Source organism: Trichoderma reesei, assembly GCF_000167675.1.
Source record: "Trichoderma reesei QM6a unplaced genomic scaffold TRIREscaffold_23, whole genome shotgun sequence".
Classification (NCBI taxonomy): domain Eukaryota; kingdom Fungi; phylum Ascomycota; class Sordariomycetes; order Hypocreales; family Hypocreaceae; genus Trichoderma; species Trichoderma reesei.
In genome coordinates, this window is record NW_006711170.1 from 298,577 (window position 1) to 324,353 (window position 25,777).

A 25,777-nucleotide genomic window follows, 5' to 3' on the forward strand; every position below is an offset into this window, starting at 1 on the left:
CAGTTTTGAACAATATCATGTTGGAAATTTCTTCCTCAAGAGCCCTTATCCTCTCAAGGATGGTCTCCAAATGGTGTGGCGAGACTGGGATGGGGGTCTCATGGCTGTCATCTGCTGCACGTGCGGCGATCAACTTTGGGGTCTGGTCAAAGGGGGACATGTCGGCGGAGATTTGGGGGACGTGTTTATGATTTGGCAGAGCGGGATGGCTGTGAGACGCCCTTCCGCTGTGGTGGTGGGCAAGGCCCAGGGCGAGGCCGATGAGGGGGAGGTGCTCGAAAAGAACCATGATGAGTGATGCTGGCAAAGTAATTGCACTGTGACTGTAAAGCTGGACTGTAAAGCTGGACTGTAAAGCTGGACTGTAAAGCTGGACTGTAAAGCTGAACGGGTGGTGAAGCAGTTGGTTGCTCGGAACTGACGAGGTCGTCTCCAGACGAGAGAGACTTGGTGTCTATGATATATCAGCTGGGAGGAGTGGGCCGTTGTGAGGAGCAACACATTCCAGCTGCTGCGATGGCGACGAACCCTTGATGAGCGTTGTCGAGATTCCAGTCATTGCGAGCTCTGCATTGAATGGGATGAGACACTGTCTTGGGTAAAACATGTCCAACAAAGACTCTGAGATAAAGGAGGCGCTGGGAAAGTACATGGCTATGCTTTCAGAATCTGCACAATGAGATGTGCTTCCAACATGAAATGCAGGCAGAAAAACTGTTGCACGTATATCACATATTCAGCGATGTTGGTGTTGAGGTTGTAGAGCTCCCATCAAGGCGCCACATTATAGTGCCGCATCTCGTGCTGCTTCACCGAGGGGGGCGACATATTTCATCTCATGGCATACTCTGCGTACAGTCCATAGAGCGACTCCTGCAATTATAACCGAAGGCCACTCATTCATGTCTTTTCGACCCGAGGACAGTGGTTGGACCAGATTGGCGATCGTCCTTTGGATGGAGGATACACCCAGAAGAGGGAGGTATGGAGCTGCATCTTCGGCAGATCGAGATATTATAAGATCGTGGCCGTAGTGGCTAAGCTTTCCAGAGGCATCCATTGTTTGAGAGCTTTATCGCTCGGCCCATTGCTATAGAGGTCACATCTCCTATGCATCATTGCTGCGGTGGTGGTTTCTAGAGACGTTTGACGTTCCAAAAGCAGAGGGACAAGATTACTCATCGCATCAGATGACGTCGATGCCTCTCGTGATTCAACATTGTCCCAGTCGGGGTGAGAGAGGTATCGTCGGTAACTTCGGCTGCGCTCTAGAAGCCAGTGGAAGAGATGAAGTCATCAAGGCAAACCGGTTTGCGTGTGCGCAATGCGGTGCGCGGTAACGATGCTTCCGAAATAATCCCAGCCAGCGTCGAAAGCCACTGTATGGAGAGGCAAAACGGGTCTCTGATCGATCAATGAGGAGCATCTCACTAGTGATAAAGAATGCAGGCGATTTGGATATTGTGGCGTTGATTTAAATAAAAGAAAAAGGGAAAATGAAATGAAATAAAGCCTCATAGCGCGGCGACGGTTGATCAAACTGTTGGCGCCATGGCACTGATGATGGCTTGTCTGGTGTCACGGAAGGAAAGACAGTTGGGCAATCGTCTTCTTCAGACGGATATCTATCCTGATCGCTTTCATCGGGACTTTATCAAGCAGGATTAGCAAGCGTAAAGTAGAATTTGAAGCGTGTTGCTCTCTGGATTGTCTTGCTTGCTGCCGAAACCAAACCATCGAGTGGTGAGTGACTGAGTGATTGATTGATCGATCGAAACTGATTGATGCTTTGATTGCCAGTCCGGTGGGACGCGCCGGCTTCGGTTGACTGGCGATGGCTGCGAATAAGCCCAGCCCGGTTTTGATTCATGGCGGTTGGTGAGAATGACGGGCGAAACGGGACTGATTGGATCCAGCCCGAGGAAATAATGCCTAGAAGCTTGCAACGTCTCGCCCGAGGCTGCAGGTGTGCTTCAAGCTTGTCTTGTGCTTGTGCTTGATGAGCCTTGAGCTGCGACAACAACGAGGCCAAGTACTCTGCACCGTAATTTGACCGGGAAGCTACTTCATCCAGAGAAGCCATCCCCATGCCACAGGCTTATCTAATACTGTATGGGCTCAGATTCACCAATCAGAGCGGCTGGAGCCCAGCCTTTTCCCAGTCCGGCGCAGGGCTAGTCAGCCTGACGCGCTGCTGATTGGCTTGTCGGAGGCTGGAATAATGCGGATAAACAGAAAAAGAGAAAATGCCAATATCCTGCTCCAGACGCCGCCGAAAAATTCCAAAGAATCACTCGATCTGGTTAGAGCTTTTTAACAAGCTAGACCCATTCGGGCGCGGCCACTAAGCGCGGCACCTGAATCTTTCCACCCCTCGCTCCTTGTGTTGGAGCGTCACGGTCCTGACGAACAAGAAACCTCTGGGCTGCCCGAATTTTTGCGTTGTGCGCCGCCGCCCTTCTGGCCCGAAAAAAAAAAAAAATAACGAGGATGAGACCAAAAGCCCCCGAACCTTACGAGACAGAACCCCAGAAAATGAAAATCCCTCCGCCTCCCGCCGCTTTCCCCCCCTTCGCCTCTGTGTCCGCGGTCGCGATGCACCAGCGCCCATTCGTGACATGACACTATCACCGCCGGCCTGCTAATATAGTCCAGAGTTCCAGAGAGTCGCCTCGCCGCCGCCGCTGCTGCTCTGCTGCTGCTCCACGCAAGGCCCCCAGACCCCCTGACCACCTCGCCGGATCACCACCAGCCTTAGGTATTAGCCCATCGCCCGTTCGTCCAGAGCACCGCCCAAAAACCTGCGCCGCCCTCCCCGTCATCCTCCGTAATTTTGCTTCTGCCATCATCACCAGCCCTCTCTGCCTTCTGCCTCTCCCACTGCCACCAGCCTGCCATCAGCCAGCACGTCGCACCGTCAGCACCGCTCCACCGTGCCATTGCCCACGCAAAAATCTTTCGTTGCCGCCGGCCTTTGAAGAAAATACCACTTGTCGGGAAATCCTCCAGAACGGAAAGGCTTTGCCTCGCTCGCTCTCTAGGTACCCTCGATCGAGACAAAGGGAAAAAAACGCCACAAGGAAATCATCATCGTCTGCCAGACGCGATGGCTCCCGCCGCCAAGGCAGCCGACGCCCGACGCAAATCGGCGACCAAACACGGTCTGCTCGTCACCCTCAGCGTGCCGCCCGCCCTGCTACGCGACATCTTTCCCTCCTCAGAGTCTATCAAGGAAGGCTCCCAGTCTCCGGCGTCTAAGAGCTCCAAGGCCAACTCAGAACCTAAGGAGTCGCCCGCCAGCCCCAGCGCGCTGGCCGCGTCTGCGGCTCCCTCGAATGCCGACGCTGCCTCCGACTCAAATGCTGCCACTCCGGCCGCCGAGGGCACGCCCTCCTCAACACCAATGCCGCCCCCGACGACGAAGAAGGGAGTCAAGCGATCTGCCACTGCCGTGAACGGCACCAACAATGACGGCATACCCAAGCCCAGAGGCAAGCCGGGCCCTAAGAAGAAGCCTCGACTGTAAGTTTCCATCATATATCGCGTACGACAAAGTCTTGACATGCCAACGAGTAATACTAATTGCATTTTTTTTTATACAGCGAGGACGGCACTATTGACCACAGCGGTACGACGGGTCGCCCGTCTGCCCATAAGCTTGGTCCCAAGGCAAACCAGGGAGCCATCAACGCAGGCCTCCGTGCCCTCGACCGGTCCGGCAAGCCCTGCCGAAGATGGGCCAAGGGTGGCTTCAAGCTCAAGAGTTTCACGGGAGTCGTCTGGGAAATCCCACGCTGGACCGCTCCTCCGCGGACCGTCCCTGAGTCGAGTGCTGAGGACTCTGCTGCCCCATCCGCCGAGGGCAGCAACAAAGAGAACAAGGAGAATGGAAATGAGAACGAGAACGAGAACGAAAACGAAAACGGCAACGAAGGCAACAGCGTTTCCAAAAGCGAAAGCGGTGCAGATGTCGAGATGCAGAGCGCGCCGAGCATCCAAGCGTCGTCACCTGCACCCGTTCCTGTGGTGGCGGCCTCATGATGCTGCGCTTTTCGAACTTTCTTCCTCACTGTGGTCCTTTACAGCATCCGCTTCTGTTTCTTCACTTCTACTGTTCTTTGCCTCATCATTTTGGCTCCCAATACCGCGCTGTATGGGGCACACTTTCCTTCAAACCTAGAAAAAAAATCGGGCTCGGCTTCTGTTTCTTTGTTTCACTGGCCCCGGGGTACGGGGTCCTGGGGGGCATCCCTCTAATATTGTGCCTTTTTTTTTCTTATCAAGCGACAGTACTCGGCCGTCGCTGGCGTTGGATGGGGGAGCATCTGGCGGTCCTCGACGGACCTGCGCAGACTGGAGTATCAGGATCATTTGTCGGCGTAATTGCATGTATTCAACGGTTCGGCACAGGGTTTCAAGAGTAGATAGGGTCGGTATCCTTTAGCCGGCTGCGGCAATACAATTTTCTGCTTTCGCGGTTTATGCCATCGATGCCTTTCTGTCACAATTGGTCTGTTGAAGACACGGTGAATGCGTCTCTGTTTCGAAGCATCCACGAACCAAGAAGCGTCACGCCCTACAGCACCGCACATGTTTGCAGTGTGTTGATGTGCGATGCCTGTCTGCCCTGAGTCTGGGACGTTACAGCAAATTGTTGATGAACAGCATTGCGCGGGTTCAGCGAGGCGAATAAAGGGTTACAGGCCGGAAGCGCGCTGTTCCTTCAGCTGCCAATCTTGCCTCCTCACTCGATTTTGCCTGATTTGTCGCTCAGCTTACCTGCCTGGCAGGAATGGTGAGCCATTTTTCGGGCTGTTCAGGTCTGGACTCTCCTTGGCCCAGCCCTTTTCTCATTCAGCGGGCGTGGCGTGGCGTTGCCGTTGGCCAAGCTCAAGTGAAGGCAGCGCAAAAAGATCTCTCTTTTTTTTTTCCACTTCTAAATTGCAATTACGAGTGAAGCAAATTTTCAGTCCTTTTCTTTTACTTTGAATGGCCGCTCACATTCTCACCAACTGATTGTTGGCCTTTGTTTTGAATCTGTTTCAGGACGTCTTTTATACGTTGCAACGGCGGCTGCTCGTCTTTAATAGTTCACTTAAATGATCCTCCACTTACAGACTACTACAGTCATCACATAGCAGGCTAATGATTGAGTTTGACTGTGAGATTGCCTGATTTGAGTCTTGACCGGAAATGGACCGCTCACTCTCTGGTTTCGGGCAGAGATTTCGCCTTCGTCGTGTCATTGCTGATGGAAGTCGGGGACATTCGCGTGCTTCATGCGGCTTAGTCATTGCTGCTGAGGGACGGTGGGGACTAGGCCGCGTTTGGATGGCGGAGAAAGGTTGGCATGGGAGGCGGACGGGTTTCGGTCGGACAGACAGCTGAAACCTGGTGGCTGACTAAGGAGGCTCGGATGGGGGAGCTTGCAAGGTGGTCTACCAAGGTGCTCGTCTGGTGTTTGACGAGGTTGACACGCGAGACATGACCTCTTTGTAAGTAACAGGTAGGTATCGTCCTTTTTCATGACGGTAGGAGTGCTGCTCAGTTACTACGAGATACTAACTATGTTGATTTTGCTTTAGAATAGTGCCGCCTCTGTCACGACTGTGCAGGAGTTACCTACTGTGGGTGTGAATGTGCTCAATGGCTATGGCTATTGATAAGGAATTCTGCCGATAAAGTGAGTTGCACTCGAAATGCCGGCTCGGATACGGCCCTCTCAGCAGACTGTGATCCTTGCAGGTACAGACAGTACCTACAGTACCTACAAGCACAGGATATCGAGAAAGCAGGCAAACTGCCCTGCAGGCGCAGCATTGGCTAGAAATGGCATCATCATGCAGCCTCTAAATGGCATCTCATTCGTGTTATTTGTTCCACGTCCACATTCACCCAGCAACTGCTCGTCCCCGTGATAAACTGCCCGAGAGGCGTTGGAAGCCGCCCGGCCTTTCGCCTTAAGGTGCGCTGATGTAAACTGAACCGAACCTGGCCCAAGGATCAGCGACGCTCAGAAGGCTTAAGCGCTCAATGCCAGGCGGCTCCACCCCCTACAAGGACAGTGCTAGCAGTGCTGGCAGTGCTAGAGCGTGCATGACAGCGACCCGACTCGACTCATCATCACCTTTCGGTCCCGTCCAGCAGCTTGTAACAAACGCTGACCTCAACCGCCTGCACCTGCACCTCCATCCCGATTGATGCCCGCTTGTCGAGCCCTTCTTAGTCGGTCGTCACCCATTGCTGCCCTGTGGCCTCTCCGTCTTCCGTAGCTGCAGCGCCCAGGACCGTCGCAAGGCGGGCTGCCATCAGCTTGTCGGCCCGCTTCGCCGCTCCCCCTCCCTCGATCCGCCGTACCGCATCTTGAACCGGCTCTTCTCGCTCCAGCTCTCAATCTCCTCTCTGCTCTCCTCCCAACTTATCTTCTCTCGCCTCTTTTAATACTACTACCTTACTGCACGTCACTCGCCCGAAATCCTTCAGCTCCTCCCTTGCGTGGCCACGTCCCGTGATTGCGCATTCAACCCCCCCTCCCGCGTCATTGCATCCCTCCAGCCATTCTTCGCCATATACGGCCCTGTATACGGACGCCGGACCTGGAACGAGCGGCGCGTTTGACTGAAGCTTGTTGAAAGCTGCTTCAGTAGCTGAGCTGCTCGCTTGCCAGGCACGACTCCCCCCTCAATCCCCCAATCCCTCCCCCTTGTCTTCCAACCGGAGGGCTTTGTCCTTTCCTTCTTCATCCGCTCTTCCCTTCTTATTTTTGCCTCGTCATGTCTAGTCCGGAACCGCATGGCTCATCTGGCTTCACAGACTCGGAATCGTCTGCTGAATCCCCCGACTACCAACAGCATCAATACACGCCCGCCCACGATCCCGCCCCCCACGGCGAGAGAGGAAGCTACAACTTCTACACGCATCCCGCCCGAACGTCGGTGCTAGACGCCAACGGTGAACTACTCCTCGATCCCACGCTCCGTCTCGGGCCTGCGGCGGCCGCGAACTCGACCGACATGGAACGCCAGACGCTCCACGGGGACATGAGGAACGTGTGGAGGCCCATGGGCAGCTTGCCGTCCTTTTCTCGAGCATTCGACTTTCTGGCCTCAGACTCCAAGGAGGTGGTACCAGACGTCGAGCCGTTCTTTGTGCCGTCGTATCTCAGGGGGTCGGCATACCTGCAGAAGCTGGAAGAGGCGCACAATGCCAAGCTAGAAGCTCAGAAGGAGGGCAAGCGAAGCAAAGAGGACGGGCAGGATATGGGCTCGTCGCCCCTCGACGTATCGCCGCTACCTCCCGGCGGGCACAGAGGCATACTACACACTGTCCTGGAGAGGACACCCTTCGACGGCGAGGACAACTTAGCGCCGCTGCCGACGCGTCTGAACACGGGGGACATGTGGACGTCGCTGGAAGTGACTCCAGACATGCTGGGCGTCAAGTATGCCGGACCCAAGGGTCACCACGACCGCGATCACGAAGCTAGTGCCATTCGGGCGAACCACTACATCCCTCCCCAATGTGGGATATACTATTTCGAGGTGCACATCATGTCGGGCAGACGAGACGAGTATGTAGAATGGATCTCTGGTTCGGGACCCGGGCCGCCCATGCCGCCGCCGACGAGCAGAGCTCGCTAACCGTGACACTTTAGCACTACCGTTGCCGTTGGGTTTTCTACCAGAAATGCAGCACTATCACGGCCTGTTGGCTGGGAGCCGGAATCGTGGGGGTACCACGGCGATGATGGCCGATGTTTTACAGGTCAAAACATCGGCAGACCATTTGGTCCGGTGTTCAACACGAGTGACGTGATCGGGTGCGGAGTCAACTTCAAGGACCACACGGCCTTCTTCACCAAGAATGGGCAGATGATTGGTGCGTGATATGCGACATGTCCACGGTGACACCCGTTTCTATACTAACAGCGTGTGCTTGCAAACAAACAGGGGTCGCGTTCCACGACGTTACCAAGAGCAATTTATACCCAGCCATCAGCCTGAAGAAGCAATACGAGCAAGTGAAGGTTAACTTTGGACAGTCACCGTTTGTCTTCAACATCGATGACCTGATGAAGGTGCGTTCACCTGGGAATGTCTCCGCGACGTGTATCTGGAGAGCAACTGACGCAAGCGGCTTCAACAGGAACAACGACTACAGATCGAAAGGGCCATCTCGGGGACGGACACCTCGCAGCTCGAGCCCGGCATGTCCGAGACGGATCTCATTCAGGCGCTGGTGCTGCAGTTTCTTCAGCATGATGGCTATGTGGAGACGGCCCGCGCCTTTGCAGAGGATTTGAAGCTTCAAAAGGAGGCCCTGAACATGAACCCCGACGTGACGGTGGACGGCGTCAGCATTAAGGACGACGAGGACGCCAACAACCGACAGCGTAAGCTGCCTTGGCTCGAAGCACGCGTCGCCTATCCATGAGATGCTAACCCTCGATTGATTAGGAATCCGGCGAGCGATTCTAGACGGAGAGATAGACCTGGCGCTTAAGTACACCAACACATATTATCCGCAAGTCCTGCGCGACAACGAGCAGGTATACTTCAAGCTTCGGTGCCGCAAGTTCATCGAGATGGTGCGCAAGGCTGCCGAGCTGGCCATGAAGTACGACGGCAAAGGGGGTAACGACCTCGGCCAAGAGATGGACCTGGATGTTAACAACAGCCACGTATGGGGAGGCGGCATGGAGACGGATGGCGGCGATTCTTTGGCCGAGCTGACAAGGTTGGAAAATAAGATGCTGAGTTACGGTCAGGCTCTGCAGGCGGAGTATGCCGGTGACTCGAGGAAGGAGATTAACAAGGCGCTGAACGAGATCTGGGCGTTGGTGGCCTACAAGAATCCGCTTAAGGAGCCGCAAGTGAGCCACCTGCTGGATGGGAAGGGGAGGGTGACTGTTGCGGAGGAGTTGAATTCTGCCATTTTATGTGAGTCCTTTGCTTTTTTTTTTTTTTTTCTTCTTCTCTTCTTTATGCCAGACCTGCTGACACGCCCGCCTCTAGCATCTCTTGGAAAGTCATCACGGGCAGCATTGGAGACGCTATACGCGCAGACCAGCGTGCTGCTGGAAGAGCTGCGCAAGGATGGCGGCTCAGGAGCGTTCATCTCGTTGCGGGATGTGGTAGATAGCATTCAGCAGGGTTGACAGATGTGAAGAAACGAGGCCAGCGCTTTTGTCCGCCACCTGAGCGTTTCGTTCCTCTGCTTCCAGCCTTTTTCACTGTCCTTGCCCGTGTCTCTGGAGTTTTTGGTGATGGGTATCTCCTCTCTATACTGTGCCTCGGCCTCAGTCTTTTGTTTTCACCTTCTTGTATGGGTTTGTCTCTTCATCATTCATTCATTTCAGGCTTCTTAAGGCGTTGTGTAGTTGGGACATGGTTATTCAGTAGCAAGTGGACGTATCCGCCATTTGGAGGAATGGGCATGGTTCAATGATTACAGGCACCTACCTAGGTACCTAGGTAGTAATATTACCTGACCGCGACGTGGATACTGTTTGTATCTTGAGAAAGGTACCTTGAGAAAGGGTATAGAATGAACTCGACTTATGTTTTACTTAACCTGCATGCGAGGGATATAGCGGGATACCCAGGGTGTGTGGTTTGGGTGGCTCTGTGTAAGGTACCTAGGTAAGGTAAGGTAGGCAGAGGAGGTTGCTGGACTTGGGACATCAGCGTCCATTTATATGATATAGAGCTTTCTTGTATTTTTGTTTTCTATTTGAAAGTTGAGGCTGTTTGTGCTCATTTCGTGGTGATGACTGACTGAGTGGACCTGGCGGGGATCGTGACTTTTTTGATTATTTTCTTTTGTACTTGTCTGCTCTCTACGTTGGGTTCAATGTTGCTGTGACATGAGAAGGGGCAGAACTCCGATTTTAAGGGGGGGTATTTTACATGGACCGACTGTGCCCGTTGATTTCTTGCGTCTGATCAACATCCGTCACGATGCCATATATATATATATATATATATATATATATATATGACTGCTCTAGTGTGCTTGCCCGACTGCTTCAGGCCAACACCGCTCATACAGCCTCCTCCTATGGCTGACCAAGTTGTCGAACCCAGCCAAGCCCTCTGCAAGCGCAAAACTTTCCTCCTCCTCCTCCTCCTCCTCCTCCGCCGCCTTCGCCGCGGCGGCCCAGCCAAATTCTTCATCCAGAATGAGCCACGTGTAGGCAAACACCTCGGCGTCGAAGAGGCCCGGGTCGGGACGGCCAAAGAACCATTCGTCGCCGGCGAGCAAGGTCGAGAGGGCGCGCAGGGCGTCTGTGGCGTCGGCGAGGAGCTGCGGCGGGGAGATTGACGGGGAGCGGGTGGTCTTTAGGATCTCGGAGGCGGCGGCGTCGCGGAGGGCGTGGAGGGCGGGGAGGTGGAGGATCGGGGAGGCGGGCAGGTAGAGGGTTTTGAGGAGGGGGGTGTTTGATGGGTGGAGGTAGAGGGCGTAGAGCTGTGTTTCCATTGTACTGTTAGCTATGGGAGGTTCTGATAGAAATTTGGCTTTGGAAAAAGGAGTTTTACCCATGCGGGACGAAGACTTTGTGAGAGGAGGGCTTCGTAGGCTTCGGTGCGGGAGGGGGGCGCGTCGGGGGAGGTTGCGGTGGTTGCGTGGTCTTGAGCGTAGCGGTGGATCTTGGCGCCTGTGAGGGGGATGGTTGATGTTGTTGTTGTTGCTGTGGTCTTGCTAGCGGGAGCAGGCTTTGCTGATTCCTTTTCGGGGGAGGATGATGTTGGTGTTGTTGTTGCTGTTGTTGTGGGAGGGAGGAGGAAGGGCAGGGCGCCGGAGGGAGAGGCGTGGTTGTTGGAGGGGACGAGGTCGACGTCTACGCCGGCGATACGGAGGAATGTCTATGGAGAGGAAGCCCAAGGTGTGTCAGTTGGTTGATGTTGATGCTGTCATGATATATTTAGGGGTCCTGTTTTTGTGTGTGTGTGTGTGTGTGTGTGTTGTGTGTGCTTACCTGCCACTTGAGGCATTGGGGATTGAAGCTCGGCCGGCCATTGCTGGCGTCCTCCCACGTCCTCGCAAATACATAGAGGCGCGGCCGAGCGCGAGATGAAGACGACAAGGAGGGCTCAGGGCTACGTTCGGGGAGGGACTCGGGCGGGAGGGTGGCGAGGGGGAAGAGCTTGAAGAGCTCGCGGACGGGGGCCGGGACGGCGAACCAGCCGGGGCGGGAGGACGGAGGGCCGGCCATTGGGGAGGGCCGGAGGAGGAGGCCGGAGGAGAAGGACGGAGCGGTACGGGGGTCTGTGTGGTGCCTCCGGGGTGCCGAGGCGCGGAGGGGGGGGGGGGGGGGGGGGAAAGGTAAGGTATGGAGAGGGTGGCGTGAGAAGGGCGATTGGATGTCCTGTTGTTGCCCCCGATCTCGGAATGTTCTGTTCCGGCTAGCCTCTGATGTAATTGTCGTTTTGGCGAGGCAAGGCGGTTGAGCGAGACAAGGTAGTAGGTAAGGTAGGTAGTAAGTGGAGGAGGATTGGGGAGAAGAGGGACTTGCCTAGGTGGGCTTCTAGAAGGGCGTTTGCTCCGGGATAAATCTCGGAGCATTACTACTAGTGAAAGTGAGAAGGAAATGAAAAAAAAAAAAAAAAAAAAGGGCTTGACAAAGTGACGTGTGTGTTTGTTTGTGTGTGTGAAGCAGACTGGAGTTTGGGTTGCCGGACTGGGGAGCGGAGCGGGCGTCGAGTGGGGCCCCAGGGTCTGTTGATGTACATGTACAAGTATTCTATGGTACATACCTTACTATCATGATGAATGTGCGAAGGCATTTGGCTTGTATCACGTATGTTACAGTAGAGATCCATGATTGATGGCCTATGAAGTCGTGCAGGGCATTACTTGGCAGTCCTTGAGTGGTGGTGGTGCAAAGACGAGCTTCCCAACACGCAGCACATTGTGAATGACAGGCAAGCACGGCATCAGAATCAGCTCACTTGTCCCCTGACCACCACCAACCCACACAGCACTGCAGTCGCCCGCATCGTAACATATGTAGGTGTATGCGTTGCAACTCCAAAAGGCACGACAGTGCGGTAGAGTCGAAGGAGAAGTACTACTAGTAGTAGTATACAGAGAGAAAGTAAAAAAAAAAAAAGAGAAAGAAAAAAAGAATAAAGAAGAGAAAGAGAGAAAAAATACAGAAAGTGGTTCTTTCGGCTAGAAAATTCGATAGATAGTCGACGATCAGGAAAAGCGCACACGAGTCGTGGCTGGTTCTGGTATTCGGGCCTTATTCAAGAAAAAGACACAAAAAACCCCCCCAGCATTCAATTCTCCCGCAAATGGTCTGTGTGCTCCCGTCTGGTTGGCTCGGTGTCTTTTTTTTCTTCTTTTTCCCTCCTCGTGTTTTCGTCTCTTGCCCCCAGGCTTCTCCATATACATAGTACCTAGTACTACTAGTAATGCTCTGATGGTTTGAACGCTCGGCCTCACCGCTCCTTGGGGACGTGCGAGAGGAAAGGGCAAGGGGACGAGTTTGGGTCTGTGTTGAAGCTGTGTGAAAACTCATTGTCTCGGTGCCTGTTGCTTTGACGTGGAGGTGGTGGTAAGGTGTCAATGCCTTTTTAGTCCTATGTATTATTACAGTCTGCATGTTCGAGACGTTGGAACGCGCATGTCAACGCCAGCGCAGACCCTGGACTGACACCAAATAAAAGTCGACATGGACTGAGATGCAGGGACGAATAGACAGGAGGACCCTGAAATGAGACCCATGCCATGGCCTTGAACCCGATGCCCGACGATTTATTACTCCTAGCGGTAATCCGTGGTAATGTACAGTACATAGCTCCTGAACAGTTGCTTATCCTAAGGTACCTACAGTAGTAGCCTGGTCGTCTGTTAGAGCGTTACATGGTCGGCTTTTTTTTTTTTTTTTTTTTTTTTTTTTTTTTTTTCCCCAGCTGAAGCCAAGTCAAGACAGAGCAGCAAAAAAGCTTCTGCCTAGATCTTGGCTTGTGTCGTGTGTGTCTTGTTGACTGCCTTTTTTTTCCTCTATCGCTCCGCATTTCGGATCGGTTAATCCGACTAGTCGTACCCAAGTCTTCTGGGTCTTTTCCTCTTCATCTTGTACACAGTAGTAGGTACCTAGGTACCGCTGGCTCTTCTGTTATAAGGTAAGGTAGTAACAGCATAGGTCTCATTGCATCCTGCACGACCCCCATATAAGAAACAGACTGGGAAAATGTGGCTGCGTCTCATTCGTTTCCAAGGGATACGTGTAACGGCTGTGGTGGAAGTCTTATTATAGCACTGAATGTTGGTCGAATTGCAGATGCAGCTGTGAACAAGTGCGTCTTGTCTTGTATAAGTACTATTAATATGTGCCTAATCTACCTACCTACCTAGGTAGGAGACATTGAATCAACCCCCCACTCTGGAGCAGGTACCGCTTGATAGTAGAAATTGTTGTGACTTCCATATTCTCCATACCTAGGTATTCATCGTGATCTACCTACTTGAGTATCTATCACAGACTGGATACACATTACGATACTAGCCCGTCCATCACGTAACTGACGTACTATTCGTAGAAGAAGAAAACCAGATGCCATGTTATTGTGCTGTACATAGGTACAGTACCTCCATCTCGCACCTTTAACCAATCAACATTATCATCTTCATCCAGTAGTCAAGTACCTACTATATATGTAGGTATGTAGGTACATGTAAATGCCGAGGCAAACCCGGCCTCATCCCCCTCCCTCCCCTTCCTCCCCCAAAGTCCCTTTTCCCCGTAAACGCCAGCTGAATGTACTCCGCGTTAGTGTGTCACTGGCTCTGGCACCTGTCGTCATATGTAAGAGATGAAATAAGAGCCAGAAAAAGTCGATTCTACCCCACAGCCGGAGATCCAGAACATCAACTGACAAGCCATCTCGCTGGTACTGCCGATACTGCCAAGTACTACCTAGTAAGTAATAGTAGTAGTATACCTCTGTAATAGTTGCCTAGATAAAAAGGAGCGCGCATCCTCTTTTTTCCATTTATTTTACACTTTCTCACGCTATCATCACACATAACCAGCTCATCCACCTGACAAGCTTCTATCCACACCTTTTGTCCTTTCTTTTTTCTCCTCTTCGATACACCCTTTTTCTTCCTTCTTCTTCATCTTGTGTTTTATTCCGCTAAAAGACGAGGATCAACAGACGGAAGAAAAGATAAAAGACACTGCTCTACAATCTTTGCTTGCAGTCCATCACCGATCAAAGGGACGGGACTTCTCGTTTTCCACCAAAGACACTCTCCGGCCGAATTCGTCCAGTCGCCCGATTGGGACAAGAAAGAAAAGCGTCGCTTACCACCTCCGGAATTGTCGCCCTCCTGGTTACAGTCAAATCATCCTCTCTCAACCTGCTCAAACGCATCGACGGCATCCTCTCGTCGACACCGGCCATCGCATCAACACCATCAAACAAACTTCTCTCTCTTCTCTCTCTCTCTCTAATACTTCTCTCAAATCAACAAACTTTCTCAAACATGGACGCCTCCTCCTCATCCGCCGCCTCCTCCTCCTCCTCCTCATTCTCCTCCTCCTCAACATACTCGTCCACCACCAGACAGTCGCCCAGCACCTCCGCCGCCGTCATGGCGCCCGCCCCCGTCCAGGCAAAGGTGCCCTCGACCGAGCCCTTCCTCAAGGACTTTACCCTCGTCGCCGAGGCGGCCAAGCGCGCGCAAGCCGCCGTCATGGTGCGCGACTTTGCCGAGATGGGCCTTTGAAAGCTCACGGAGGAGTTGGTCCGTACTTGAAAGCGTTCAGCGCTCAGAAAGGCTGCTCTTTCTTTTTTTTTTCCGTCGACTATTATCCAGGGGCTGATAGACTTGACTCTATCGTTCTTGTTCAGGTTGTTTCATTCATATACATGGGGTCTGGCGTTTGGAATCACGACACAGTCGAATTCTTGGAATTTCCTTTCCTACTGTAATCAAGGGGGTTTCTTACAGATGGATAGGATGGTATCGGTCTGTTGGGAAGAAGACAGGGCATTGGATACACAGACGTCTGTCACGTTGGTTTTGGTTATTGATCTCTTGGGCTTTCTCTCTCTCTCTCTCTCTCTCTCTCTCTCTCCTCGGTTTTCTTGCATTGCACATATAGCCTGCTATACATACCCGCACCTTTTGCTAATTTACAATGGAATCGCACGAGGCTGTCATGGGCGCCTCTTTTAATCTGACCTTGAGCTCTTGCTGTCGTTTGCGTCATGTTTACAATGCAGTCTGTCCCTGAAGAGGCAAGTACATATTTGTAGATGATGATAGTGATGATGCCGCCTGATGGATGAGAAGAAAATGCTTCACAGCTTCGACACATGTGATGCACCCCCGTCCACCCTGATGAGGGCTCCATTGCAAAACGCTCTGCAATCACGTCGAAAAAAGTCAGCACCAAAAAATAAAAAGCCAGCACATCACGGTGATGAGCGCAAGAGAGAGAGAGAAAAAGAAGATAATCAAAACTCACCCAGCCCGGCTCGCGAGAAACAGACTGGCACCGGCCACGTCCTGCGGCGTCCCGATCCTGCCCCTGGGCATCTCCTCCATGAGCGCGTCGCCGGCGGCCTCGAGCGTGGCGCGCATCATCTTTGTCGCAAAGGGCCCGCACGCGAGGACGTTGCTGGTGACGTGCCGCGGCCCCAGCTCCTTGGCCAGGACCCTCGACATGTGGTGCAGGCCGGCCTTGCTGGCGGCGTAGGCGACGTTGGACACGGTCGGCACGCGCAGGCCGTCGATGCTGCCAATGTGAATCAGCCGCGCCGGATCCTCGTGCGAGCCGGCCCGCTCCAGCAGCGGCAGGCACAGCTGCGTCAGGGTGAAGACGCGGTGCAGGTTGAGCGTGAGCACCTTGTTCCACGCGTGGTCCGGGTGCGAGTCGATGTCGGCGCCCCAGGCCGCGCCCGCGTTGTTCACCAGCACGTGCAGCCCCTTGGGCTCGAGCTCCGTCAGCCGCTTGACCAGGGCCTCGCACTGCGAGAGCTCCTGGAGGTTCGCCGGCAGCGCGTGCGCGGAGCCGCCGCTTCGGCTGCCGAGCTTGGTGAGCTCCGCGGCGGCCGAATCGCAGGCCGGGGCGTCGCGGCCGGTCAGGTAGACCTTTGCGCCGTTGGCGACGAAGCCCTCGGCGATCATCCGGCCGATGCCTTTGGCGCCTGGGTTGGAACGAGTTAGATGAGTTGTTGTTTTTTTTTTTTTTTAGCCGAGAGGGGAAATTGTAACGTACCTCCGGTGACGAGGACGACTTTGCCCTGTGCCGACAAGACGCGTTTGGTGAGTGTCTGTGTGATGGAGATGTTCTCGGGGGATGGTTGGAAAACGTACCTTGACGCTGAACAGGTTGGCGATATCCATGATGAATGCGCTATGCAATGTGAACCAGCAGTACAATTGTCTTTAATCAGGTCACTCTTATGAAGCAAGAGACAAAGCAGGCCTGATACCAAGCAAAGACAGCAGTAAAAGAGGACAATGAAAGCACAAGAGATCTTGTCAGACAGCCTACCATGTCATTCAAGGCCAAACTGACCGTCCAAGCCGAGGCTCAGCGGCTGTGACACCTTTAGTGTAGTTACGTAGTTACCGTGCCCCCGAACAAACGCTTATCGCATCGCTTCCGGCAGGCGGTCAGCCGCCACTTTTGCGTATCCATGGTCCAGTCTCCACCTCCGCAAAAAGCAAAAGCCACGAGGGAGGGGGGCTTATCGATACGCAGCTCGTCTTGCCCTTTTCGGCACGTATGTACTTCGACAACCTGATTTCTGATTCTGTAGGTTGTTCGTTTCTAGATAGTATCAGACAAGTATCAGCGTACGAATACGATACAATCTTATCCACCTAGTTATCTCCTCGACTACCTCTCTGCTATGATTGTGTGTAGATTCAGCATAATTGAGCTGCTCTCATGCCGTCACTATAACTATACTTGGTGACATGGTACAGCTGAGCCGAGGCCACGGAATTCACATGGCCCGATATTCCGTCCCCGCCACTACCAATCTAGCATCTAGGCAGGTACCTAACACAGCATCATCGTCCATCCGGCAGCCTTCAATGAACTTCGTCCCCTGACCTTGATTCAGTGACGTTCCTCTCTTGATGCCGCTGTTTGAATCACGATACTCACATGACACGCTACTAGTAGTATGTCAATTCATTCAGCTTTCTCATGAGATGATAGAACTACTGAATCCTGGCAGTATCTAACACACACAACAGTCAGCCGCTCAACTCCCTCCAGCCCACCCTCATCGCAACACCACCACCTCCCATCAAGCATCATCATCATCACCAACCCCCCAAACCAACACATCCCCTCCCCTCCAAGCCCCGCTACCCACCTCACCCGCAAGAATGACCGACGGCCCAATCCGCCTCCGCGAAACCTTCGCCTCGACGCCCGTCTCCGCCCACAACGACGCCTGGGACGCCCTCTACGCAGAGTCCTTCCACCCCTGGGACCGCGCCGGACCCTCCCTCGCCCTCGCCGACCTGCTCGCCCAGCGAACGGACCTCATCCCGCCCTCCGTCGAGCGCCGCGACTCCTCCTCCTCTTCCTCCGGCACGGCCTCCATCGCCCGCCGCCTGGCCCTGGTTCCGGGCTGCGGCCTCGGCCACGACGTCCTGCTGCTGAGTGCCCTGGGCTACGACGTCGTCGGTCTGGATTACAGCGCCCGCGCGCTGGAGCTCGCGCGCGAGAACAAGGCCAAGGCGGATGCCGAGGGGCGATATGCCGAGTATGTCAGGGACGGCGTCGGCAGCGGCCGGGTGACTTGGGTTTCGGGCGACTTCTTCGGCACTGCCTGGGAAGCCGACGCGGGCGCAAGCAAGTTTGACTTGATATTCGACTACACGGTGAGCCAACAGAAAGAAAAAGAAAAAAGAGAAAGAAAAAAAAGTCATAAAAGATGATGAAGAAAGGAGACACAGCGAGGCTGGCTCTATAATTGTTGTTTTCTAGTTCGCTGACAATAACCCCTCTCCTGCCCCCCTTTCGCCCAATTCCCAGTTCCTATGCGCCCTGAAGCCCTCCGAGCGCCCCCGATGGGCCAAGCGCATGTCCCAGCTCCTCGCCCCCGGCGGCCAGCTCATCTGCCTCGAGTTCCCCTCCGGGAAGCCCCTGTCGCTGCAGGGCCCGCCCTGGGGCGTCTGGCCCGAGGTCTACGAGGCGCTCCTCGAGCATCCCGGCGAGCCGATCGAGTACGCCGACGACGGCAGCGTCAAGTCCGATTCCGTACCACGGCTGCCCCATCCCGACGGGTTGCATCGCGTGTGTCTCGTCAAGCCCCAGCGGACGCACAAGGCGGGAACGAACGAGGACGGGAGCGTCAGGGATTTTATTTCCGTGTGGACTCGGTAGCGGCGATGGTTTTGCCGGTCTCTTGTGTGAAGATTGAACTGAGAGTGTGGCATTGTGATGTGCCCAGAAATGGGGGCGTAGTTGCAGAATCGGTGTTCGAAGAGAAGCAAGATGTTGACCTTCACTCTGAGCTTTTCTCTCTTCCCAAAGTGAAACAGAGCAGATCCTCCCATTAGACGAGGTTTAAACCAAAGTTCGCGATGCTGTTCTCGAAGCCATTCGTCCAAACGCTCACTCTGCAGTCGCCGTCGTCGTCGTCGCCCTTCTCAACGAGTTGTAGTGCTCCCCCAGCCCATATCCATGCCGATAATACGCCAACCACAACGTCTTCGCTCCGTCCCCTTCTCCCTTACCCTCCTCATCACCACCAATCCTCTCCGTCCTCCCATCCTGAATCACCCGAATCTCAACCCCATACCGCCTCGCAACAGCCATCAACTCAAGCTGCCCACCCCATTCAGCAGTATCCCTCATCTTGCGCACATAATCCCCCAGATCCTCCTCCAGAAACGGCGCGAAGTCATCCGCGTGAGCCTCCATGTACCCCGTCGCCGCCCTTCGCACCGTCCTGTACGCAGGCTCCCTTTCAGCAGCAGCAGCTTCCCCGCCCTCCTCCTCGGCGCTGAGGGGGATGCCGTTCTGGGAGAGCTGGTCCGCCAGCGCGGAGAACAGGCAGTGCCCGTCTGGCTGGATCTCCTTCTCGCTCAGCCCGTGCGCCGAAAACTCCTTCTTCATGTACGCGCTCTCCTTCGCCCGGTGGTCCGTCATCGTCGAGGCTTCTTGTTCGGCGCTCAGCATCGCGGCCTCGTGCTCCGCCGCGCGTCGTGCCATGCGCTCCTTTTGTCGGTTCCGCTTCTTTCCCGGCTGCTGCTGCTGCTGCCCTTTCGTACCCTCATTCGTATCCAGTCTCAGCTTCGACGTCGCCTCTTCTAGCCCCTGTGTCGTCGTCGTCCCGTTCGTCAACCCGTCCTTTTGTTGTTGTGTATCCTCCTGCCGCTGCACTCCCTCTTCCGGCTCACCATCCTCCTCCTTTTCCTTCTCCTCAGCCTCCCCGCTCAGGGCCGCAACCTCGGCGGCCTGCTTCTCCCTCAGCTGCCGCTCCATCTCCGCGCACTCGTCGTTGACGCCTTTGCGCGTCTTCTTCGTCGCGTTCTTCTTCTTGTTCGTGATTCTGCCTTGCAGGTCTTTGAGTTCGCGCCGGTGCCGCGCCTGCATCTGGTCTAATGTCTCGGACTCCATTTTCTGTCCGTGTGCCAATGTCTCGTCTCTAGATTCTTTTTTTTTTTTTTTTTTTTTTTTTTTTTGGACCTTTCGTGCTCTTCTCGATTATTCTTTGGTCCGCTTTCCTGGGTCGAATAGCAAACAACGTAGAGCAGGAAACAGAGATAGCAGTCGCAGATTCAGAGTGTGATGTAGGTAGTGATGATGGCGGGGTCAAGTTCGCAGCTCCGTCTCCATGGATCGGTTTTTTCTTTTGGCGGGGCCGTCCTTCTGACTTCGCATCATAGAATATTACCTCGACTATCTAGTACATGCATATGGCACTCTACCTCATCTACGATAAACTATGAGCAATCCCCTCTGTGAAAAGGTAGTATATATTATGTTGTATTACGAGCGTATTTGACCCTCTTTTCTATATGATATAATTCTTTGACTAGAGAAATCTCCATGTTCCCGGAGAAAGACTGCCCAAGGTGTCTGAGGTATTCAAAAGAGGGCCTTCGTCCGGCCGCCTCATCTTCTCTCTATACTTTCTACCATGGTCAGACCAAGACGCCTTCTTACAGCGTAAGATCGTGGTGGAAATAGCACCTTCTTGCCTTGTATACGCCCTTTTGTACATATCTTCAGGGTCTCCTGAGATTCCAACATTCACCCCAGACACAGGAAACAGCTGCTAGTAATACAGACACATCCAAGAAAAGAAAAACAGCGCCGGGCACCGCAGATATGAAGAATGGTAGATACGACAAAGAAGAGAAGAAGATCCGCAAACGAAATGTAGCGGCAATGACCGTAATTCATATCAGTACAAAACGAAAAAAGACAGAGAGGGAAAGAGGGTATCCCGTCGTGGTGTTGCTTGATCCATCATATGTGGATCGTTTGGTACACAAGGTAAGAGAAATTGAACAAAGTGAAAAGGCGTGTGGTTTAGTGTTTGGTATATCTCGCGATCGGTTCGTTTCGCGCAATTTAGAAGCCCTTGAAAGGATCGTCACGGAAAAAATCCTCCTCTCCCGCGGTCTTGCTGCCGCTGAAGAATTCGTCAGATGCGCGGGTGCTCCTTGACAGCTGGGCTCGACGACGGTGTCGGCTGCTGCGCCGGCGGAACTCCTTGCTCTTCTTCCGCGCCAGTGACCGATAGTCTTCCCCTCCTTGGTACTCATTGTACTCCTGGTACGCATGGGGGCTGATGAAGGCTTCCATGCGCACAGTCCCTATCGCGTCAAAGAAGTTGCCTTGTTGGGACGATACCGTTGACAGCGGCGTCTGGGCTACTCCCCAGCTGGCAGCAGTGGATCCCTGGGACTGGTAAATGTCAGAAGAGCCAGAGGTGTCAATGCTGGCACCCGTCGTGCTGTTTGCGTATTGGTAGTCGCCTTCACCCAGCGTCGGCCCCGCGAAGCCTCGGAAAGACAGCGGCGGGGGCACACGGCCTCCGGTGTTGCTTCGTTTGCGGCTGTGGTTCGGAGCCGCGCGGCCCTTCTTGTCGCTGAAGCGTGGAATCATGGGCGGCACGGCGGCGTCTACTGAGTCTTCCCTCGAGTGCCCAGGTCCATTCACGGACTCTGCCACTCGGAACCTGGCCACGTCTCCCATCCGCACGGATGGAACGTCCGGAATGCTGGGCATAGTCGACAGGTCCGGCTTTTGCGCAACAGCCCGGCCCTTGGCTAATCGAATCGAATCTCGGATCCCTCCTCTCGTCAGCTTAGTAGGTCGAGGGGGCTCGAAGTTCGGCAGAGGCTGCTGCTTGACCGAGAGGTGCTGTTGAGCTGGGGCAGGTAGAACATCGGGGACAGCCTGGTAGGAATGGGCCAGGAACGACAGAGCCGTCAGCCAGAGGTAGTGTCTCTCTGCCGTGGGTGCCGTGAATTTGAGTGCTCGCTGCGGTGTGAGGATCAGAATGGACCGGTTGAAGATTGGCGTCGTAACACCCCTCGGTGCCGGATTGTCATCTTTGACGTCGAGGACTGATTGGATAGCCACTGTTCGACATGTTAGCTTCCATGATATTCATTCGCGTCAGAGGCATCAACTTACACTTGCGACCCGTCTTTCCTAACAAGGCGCTGCCGGAAGACGGCTGCTTGCTGCTCCAAAGGATAGCTCGCTCATACGGCGCCACCCAGACCCATCGCTTGTGCCTGTCGTTGCTGTTCTCATCCTTGTGCGCACCCTCTCCAACGCTAAATGACTTCCTTCTGCGAACATACTTGTACATCCATTCTCCGACCATGGTCTGGGCAATAGCATCCACGACTCCGGGAGTCTGCGAGCTGGCCTGAGACGCAGCTTCTGACTTCGCCGTCATCACTGTGTTGTTGGATAGCTGGTGACGATGCTTTTTATATGTGCTGCCTTCTCGGTTCCTGGGCGTGGTAATCGCATTTCGAGGCAGGGGCGGGAGGCCGGGGCTTTCGGGGGCCTCAGTCGAAGGCGACAATGGCGGTGTTCGGCTGCCTGTCCTTTGATGGCGTTCATGGCGTTGCAGTGTGTTTGCGGATCGGACACGACGAACGTTGTTGGCATGATTAGTGCGGCTGCCACTCCGACGATGGCGATGCCAGCTAGTGGTCGATGGAGTGCTTCGCCCGTCACTTGGGATGCTGCTGGCGCTGATGGATGGCTTCCGCGAGCTTGCTCGGGCTGGAATAGGGAATGGCGGTGGGTTCTTGGGCTCGACGATGGTAGGATAATTTACCATGCCAGTCTGGGCCATTGTCGCCTTTCGCATATCGCTGTTGCGGCTCGACGGTGATAGGGCAGGTGCTGGAGAAAGCTCCGTGATCCTGCTCGGTCTCTCATCCTCACCGACACTGTACAGGTCGCCGCTCCTGACCGATCGTGCAGACGTTCTACCAGAGCGCTTGGAAGGCTGCTCTGGCGAAGTCGTCACGGTGCCGAATGAACTTCGCTTGCCAGTTCGGCTCAGGTTCGAAGGAGGTCTGGGAGCCGTCAACGCCGTGCGGTACTCGGAATCGCTCAAGTCCAGATCGCCAAACTCGTCGATTTCATCCGAATCGGTGCAGAAACCAGAGAACAGGCTGCTGAAGCGGCGAGGTGGTATTATGGGAGCGCGTTGGCTCGAGAGAAGAAGATCGTCGTCGAAGTTATGCAAATCATGGTCGTCCATCGCAATACTGATGGGGGAAGAGGGAAGCTCGGTGCTATACCGGCTGCTCTCCAATCGTCGAGGGTTCCGAGGAGGCAAGCTACCAGGAAGAGGAATGTCGCCCTTGTCGGGAACAGCAATACCCGACGTATGAGGCGAGGTAGGCCGGGAAGTGATAGAAGACGGCTGAAGATGCGCTGGAAGACGAGCCAGCCTCTTATCAATTTGGATGGCCTCTGTCTGAGAGCATGAATCAACCATACCGTCTTGAACAACGATGTTGACTTGACAGCCAAAGTCTTTGAAATATTGGGGTAGCTTCGGAGAATGCGGCGATGCAGGCCGGCTGGTTGGCGGCTGAATGCTGATACTCGGAATGTCCAAGGGGGGTAACGGCACGGGAGGAACCACGGGAGCTGGAACAGGAGCCTCAGTCTGTGTAGAGGAAGTCACCATCTTTGGTCCAGACTTGGGCGCTTTCACCTCCGCTGGTGATCCACTGGGTAGGGAGTACAACGAGCTTGGTGTCTTCGGCGGCGTCAACGGAACCCCAACCGTCTGTGAGGCCGACGACACCATGCGCTGGGGCGTAGCTGGCATCTCAACAGCAGGGGGTAAGTGAATGGGCTCACTTTGTTGGGGAGATCGTGGGGGTGTATCTGCATCAAGTGCCCCAGACTCCGGTTCCTTTGCGTCCAGTACAGGTGAGGATGGTGGCGAGAACTGTATTCCTGTATCAGCATATGCTGGCTTAGGAGCAGGGGAGTCTTGAACTCCTGAATCAACATATGAAGGTGCAAAGGTGACGGAGTGTTGGGTGCCCGCATCAGCGAAAGAAGGCTCAAAATCGGAATAATATTGGATGCCCGCATCGGAATATGAGGGCCCAGGCGTGGGAATGGACTGAATGCCGGTGTCTGTGTACGGAGGCTTTGGAACCGGAGTGGGAGGCGGGGTGAGATCCGTGGCCGGGGCCGGAGGGACGACACACTGAGTACTCGCGTCGCTGTATGTATGCTCGACAACAGGAGAGCACTGAACTCCAGCGTTACTGTAGGCATGTGTGGAACAGACTTGGAGTCCCGCATCAGCATAGGATGGCTTGTTGGTAGGTGTACGAGTCAGGGCTCGAGCAGAGTCCTCGCCCTCAGTCTCTTCGTCTTCGCCTTCAAGAGCCTCAAGGAGGGATTGGTTCATCAGGATTCGACTACCGCGCGCAACACTGCCAGGACGCTTCATGCTGTCGATGCTCTGCGTCCTCCGATGAAGCTTGCTGATGATGCTCTCACGGCTATATGTTCGCCGATGTTGTCGCGGGCTTGGCTGTCGTGGGCTGGAGAAGACACTCTCGCGTCCATCAATGTCCGTTTGGTCATCGGTGTCATCAAATTTGAGCTCGTCTGCCAGAGAATAGCTGTTGAGGGAGAGGCCAGGTCCATTGGCCATGGAGTACCGAATGCTACTTGTGAGGCTCATTGTTCGGACACTGCGAGAGTCGTTGTCCCTACCGCTCTCTTCGGCATCGCTTTCATGGCCATGACCTTGGCCTTGTTGAGCTGCTCCATTTGCGTGATTGGCTTGATAGGCTGCCACCTCATCGAGCACCATTTGAAGGCGGCTCTCCGCCACGTGGATTCGCCGCTCATATTTGCGCTTTTCGTTTTCCCAGCTCTCTTTTTCCTCCGCCCATTGCTCATGAACTCGCTGAGAATCTTCCTCTTGGCTCCGAATCCTCCTCTGGGCTGCTTCTAAACGTTTCTTGGTCTCGGCAACTGATTCGACAGCTTCGTCTCTCTCTTTTGAAAGATCTCCCAGGGCTGAAGACGTTCCACCCTCCAGTAAAGACAGCTGTCGTTGTAATGAGCGATTCTCCTTGGTCGTAGCATTTACGCTCTCTTGTAGGGCGTCCAGACCCTCCCGGCTTTCTTGGAGCGCACTTTCGAGGCTTTCGATGACTTTCGTCTTCTCTTCTTGATCTCTCCTCAGCGACAAGATCTCAGAGACCAAGTTGGCATGCAAAGTGGGTGTGAAGCGTCGTGGATCGAGGATGCTGATCTGCTCGTCGGTTGTGATATCTCTCGAGGAACGCTTCGAGGCGTTTCCATTCCTCGTGGGCGAAAGCTTCTTCTTTGCCGGCGGCGTGATAGAGCGGGCCGAGCGCCTCGATTTTCTTGACTTGGTTGAAGGCGTTCTGTAGGGAACATACTCTCGAGGGGGAAGCGAGACCGCCGCCTGCGCATTCATATACTCGTCATCTGTCCAGGCACTCATGATTGTTGGATTGAATCAGACTGCAGGAGATGTCAGAAGCGAGTGAGAGCTGAAGGTTTATAATCTCAGTCATGCATGTGTCTAGGACAGAAGACCGTTGAGTGCCACGTCTTCAAGCTATAATATGCTTGACTGTGGCAGGCAGCGGCTGATGGCCAGCCCCTTTCATAGGGATATACCACTACTTGCAGAAAAGCAATGCCAAGCTGAATAAGATTTTCTCATCCGGCTTCGGATTGCACCGCGCAGAAACTGTTCACGGAACCAAACGTCAGTCTTCAACTGTGTTCAGCGGTATCGCTTTTGATGAATTTCCACGTGCGTTGCAGCGGAGGGCTGCCGACGCGAGACTTTTAAGGCAAGGGGGAAGACTTACAAGGCTCCTCAGCTCAGCGCTACGCCTTTCCCCTGTCGTTTTGCAGTGTTTTCAGTGTCCTTGTTGAGACCTGACAGACAACTTGTATCTGTAGGTAACAACTGCGAAAGCTGTGAGCCAGTACCGGGGCCTGATATAACAAAACTAGAACACGCCCAAGCCCGACTGCAAATGGCGTCAGCGCGCTGTGGGAAATCCAGGTGCGCAATGGGTGAAGAAAGGAAATGTCGTCGAGACTTGCTGGAGAGTTCCGGTACGAATCGAACGAGAGAGTGGATGTTGCCGCCGAGCGAGACGAGTGGCGACCGGTCGGATTGCTCGATGGAGGCAGATGCGAACGATGCTGAAATAGCATAAAGAGAGGTTTCGGAAGTCGACAAAGAGTCTCGCTGACGCTGTTCGTGATGAGATGCTA

The 25,777-nt window shown here is 54.2% G+C and overlaps 8 protein-coding genes across 8 annotated transcripts; 4 read left to right on the plus strand and 4 right to left on the minus strand.

Moving 5' to 3' along the window:
- Window positions 1–2,630: 2,630 nt before the first annotated feature.
- On the plus strand, window positions 2,631–4,041 carry TRIREDRAFT_123551 (uncharacterized protein; the record flags this gene model as incomplete). Its single annotated transcript, XM_006968413.1, has 2 exons — window positions 2,631–3,522; window positions 3,603–4,041. Exons 1-2 carry the CDS (start codon window positions 3,107–3,109, stop codon window positions 4,039–4,041), a joined length of 855 nt encoding a protein of 284 aa, XP_006968475.1. The 5' UTR covers window positions 2,631–3,106.
- Window positions 4,042–6,773: 2,732 nt separating this feature from the next.
- TRIREDRAFT_81226 (uncharacterized protein) lies at window positions 6,774–9,447 on the plus strand (the record flags this gene model as incomplete). The annotated part of the gene is made up of 6 exons (XM_006968414.1): window positions 6,774–7,570; window positions 7,655–7,878; window positions 7,950–8,077; window positions 8,146–8,392; window positions 8,457–8,939; window positions 9,015–9,447. The coding sequence occupies 6 exons, from the start codon at window positions 6,774–6,776 to the stop codon at window positions 9,155–9,157; spliced, it is 2,022 nt and encodes a 673-aa protein (XP_006968476.1). The 3' UTR covers window positions 9,158–9,447.
- A 558-nt stretch (window positions 9,448–10,005) lies between these two features.
- TRIREDRAFT_68068 (uncharacterized protein) lies at window positions 10,006–11,215 on the minus strand (the record flags this gene model as incomplete). The annotated part of the gene is made up of 3 exons (XM_006968475.1): window positions 10,006–10,467; window positions 10,539–10,865; window positions 10,979–11,215. The coding sequence occupies 3 exons, from the start codon at window positions 11,213–11,215 to the stop codon at window positions 10,006–10,008; spliced, it is 1,026 nt and encodes a 341-aa protein (XP_006968537.1).
- Window positions 11,216–14,499: 3,284 nt separating this feature from the next.
- Window positions 14,500–14,742, plus strand: TRIREDRAFT_110954 (uncharacterized protein; the record flags this gene model as incomplete). Its single annotated transcript, XM_006968415.1, has 1 exon — window positions 14,500–14,742. One exon carries the CDS (start codon window positions 14,500–14,502, stop codon window positions 14,740–14,742), a length of 243 nt encoding a protein of 80 aa, XP_006968477.1.
- Window positions 14,743–15,320: 578 nt separating this feature from the next.
- Window positions 15,321–16,479, minus strand: TRIREDRAFT_123553 (uncharacterized protein; the record flags this gene model as incomplete). The annotated part of the gene is made up of 4 exons (XM_006968476.1): window positions 16,339–16,479; window positions 16,241–16,265; window positions 15,488–16,169; window positions 15,321–15,384 (listed from the first exon to the last, which is right to left on the minus strand). Exons 1-4 carry the CDS (start codon window positions 16,366–16,368, stop codon window positions 15,321–15,323), a joined length of 801 nt encoding a protein of 266 aa, XP_006968538.1. The 5' UTR covers window positions 16,369–16,479.
- An 888-nt stretch (window positions 16,480–17,367) lies between these two features.
- Window positions 17,368–18,373, plus strand: TRIREDRAFT_68000 (uncharacterized protein; the record flags this gene model as incomplete). The annotated part of the gene is made up of 2 exons (XM_006968416.1): window positions 17,368–17,868; window positions 18,023–18,373. 2 exons carry the CDS (start codon window positions 17,368–17,370, stop codon window positions 18,371–18,373), a joined length of 852 nt encoding a protein of 283 aa, XP_006968478.1.
- Window positions 18,374–18,604: 231 nt separating this feature from the next.
- Window positions 18,605–19,752, minus strand: TRIREDRAFT_123554 (uncharacterized protein; the record flags this gene model as incomplete). Its single annotated transcript, XM_006968477.1, has 2 exons — window positions 19,393–19,752; window positions 18,605–19,302 (listed from the first exon to the last, which is right to left on the minus strand). The coding sequence occupies exons 1-2, from the start codon at window positions 19,610–19,612 to the stop codon at window positions 18,605–18,607; spliced, it is 918 nt and encodes a 305-aa protein (XP_006968539.1). The 5' UTR covers window positions 19,613–19,752.
- An 820-nt stretch (window positions 19,753–20,572) lies between these two features.
- On the minus strand, window positions 20,573–24,986 carry TRIREDRAFT_67983 (uncharacterized protein; the record flags this gene model as incomplete). Its single annotated transcript, XM_006968478.1, has 3 exons — window positions 20,573–21,588; window positions 21,653–23,482; window positions 23,834–24,986. The coding sequence occupies 3 exons, from the start codon at window positions 24,984–24,986 to the stop codon at window positions 20,573–20,575; spliced, it is 3,999 nt and encodes a 1,332-aa protein (XP_006968540.1).
- Between the last annotated feature and the right edge of the window lie 791 nt (window positions 24,987–25,777).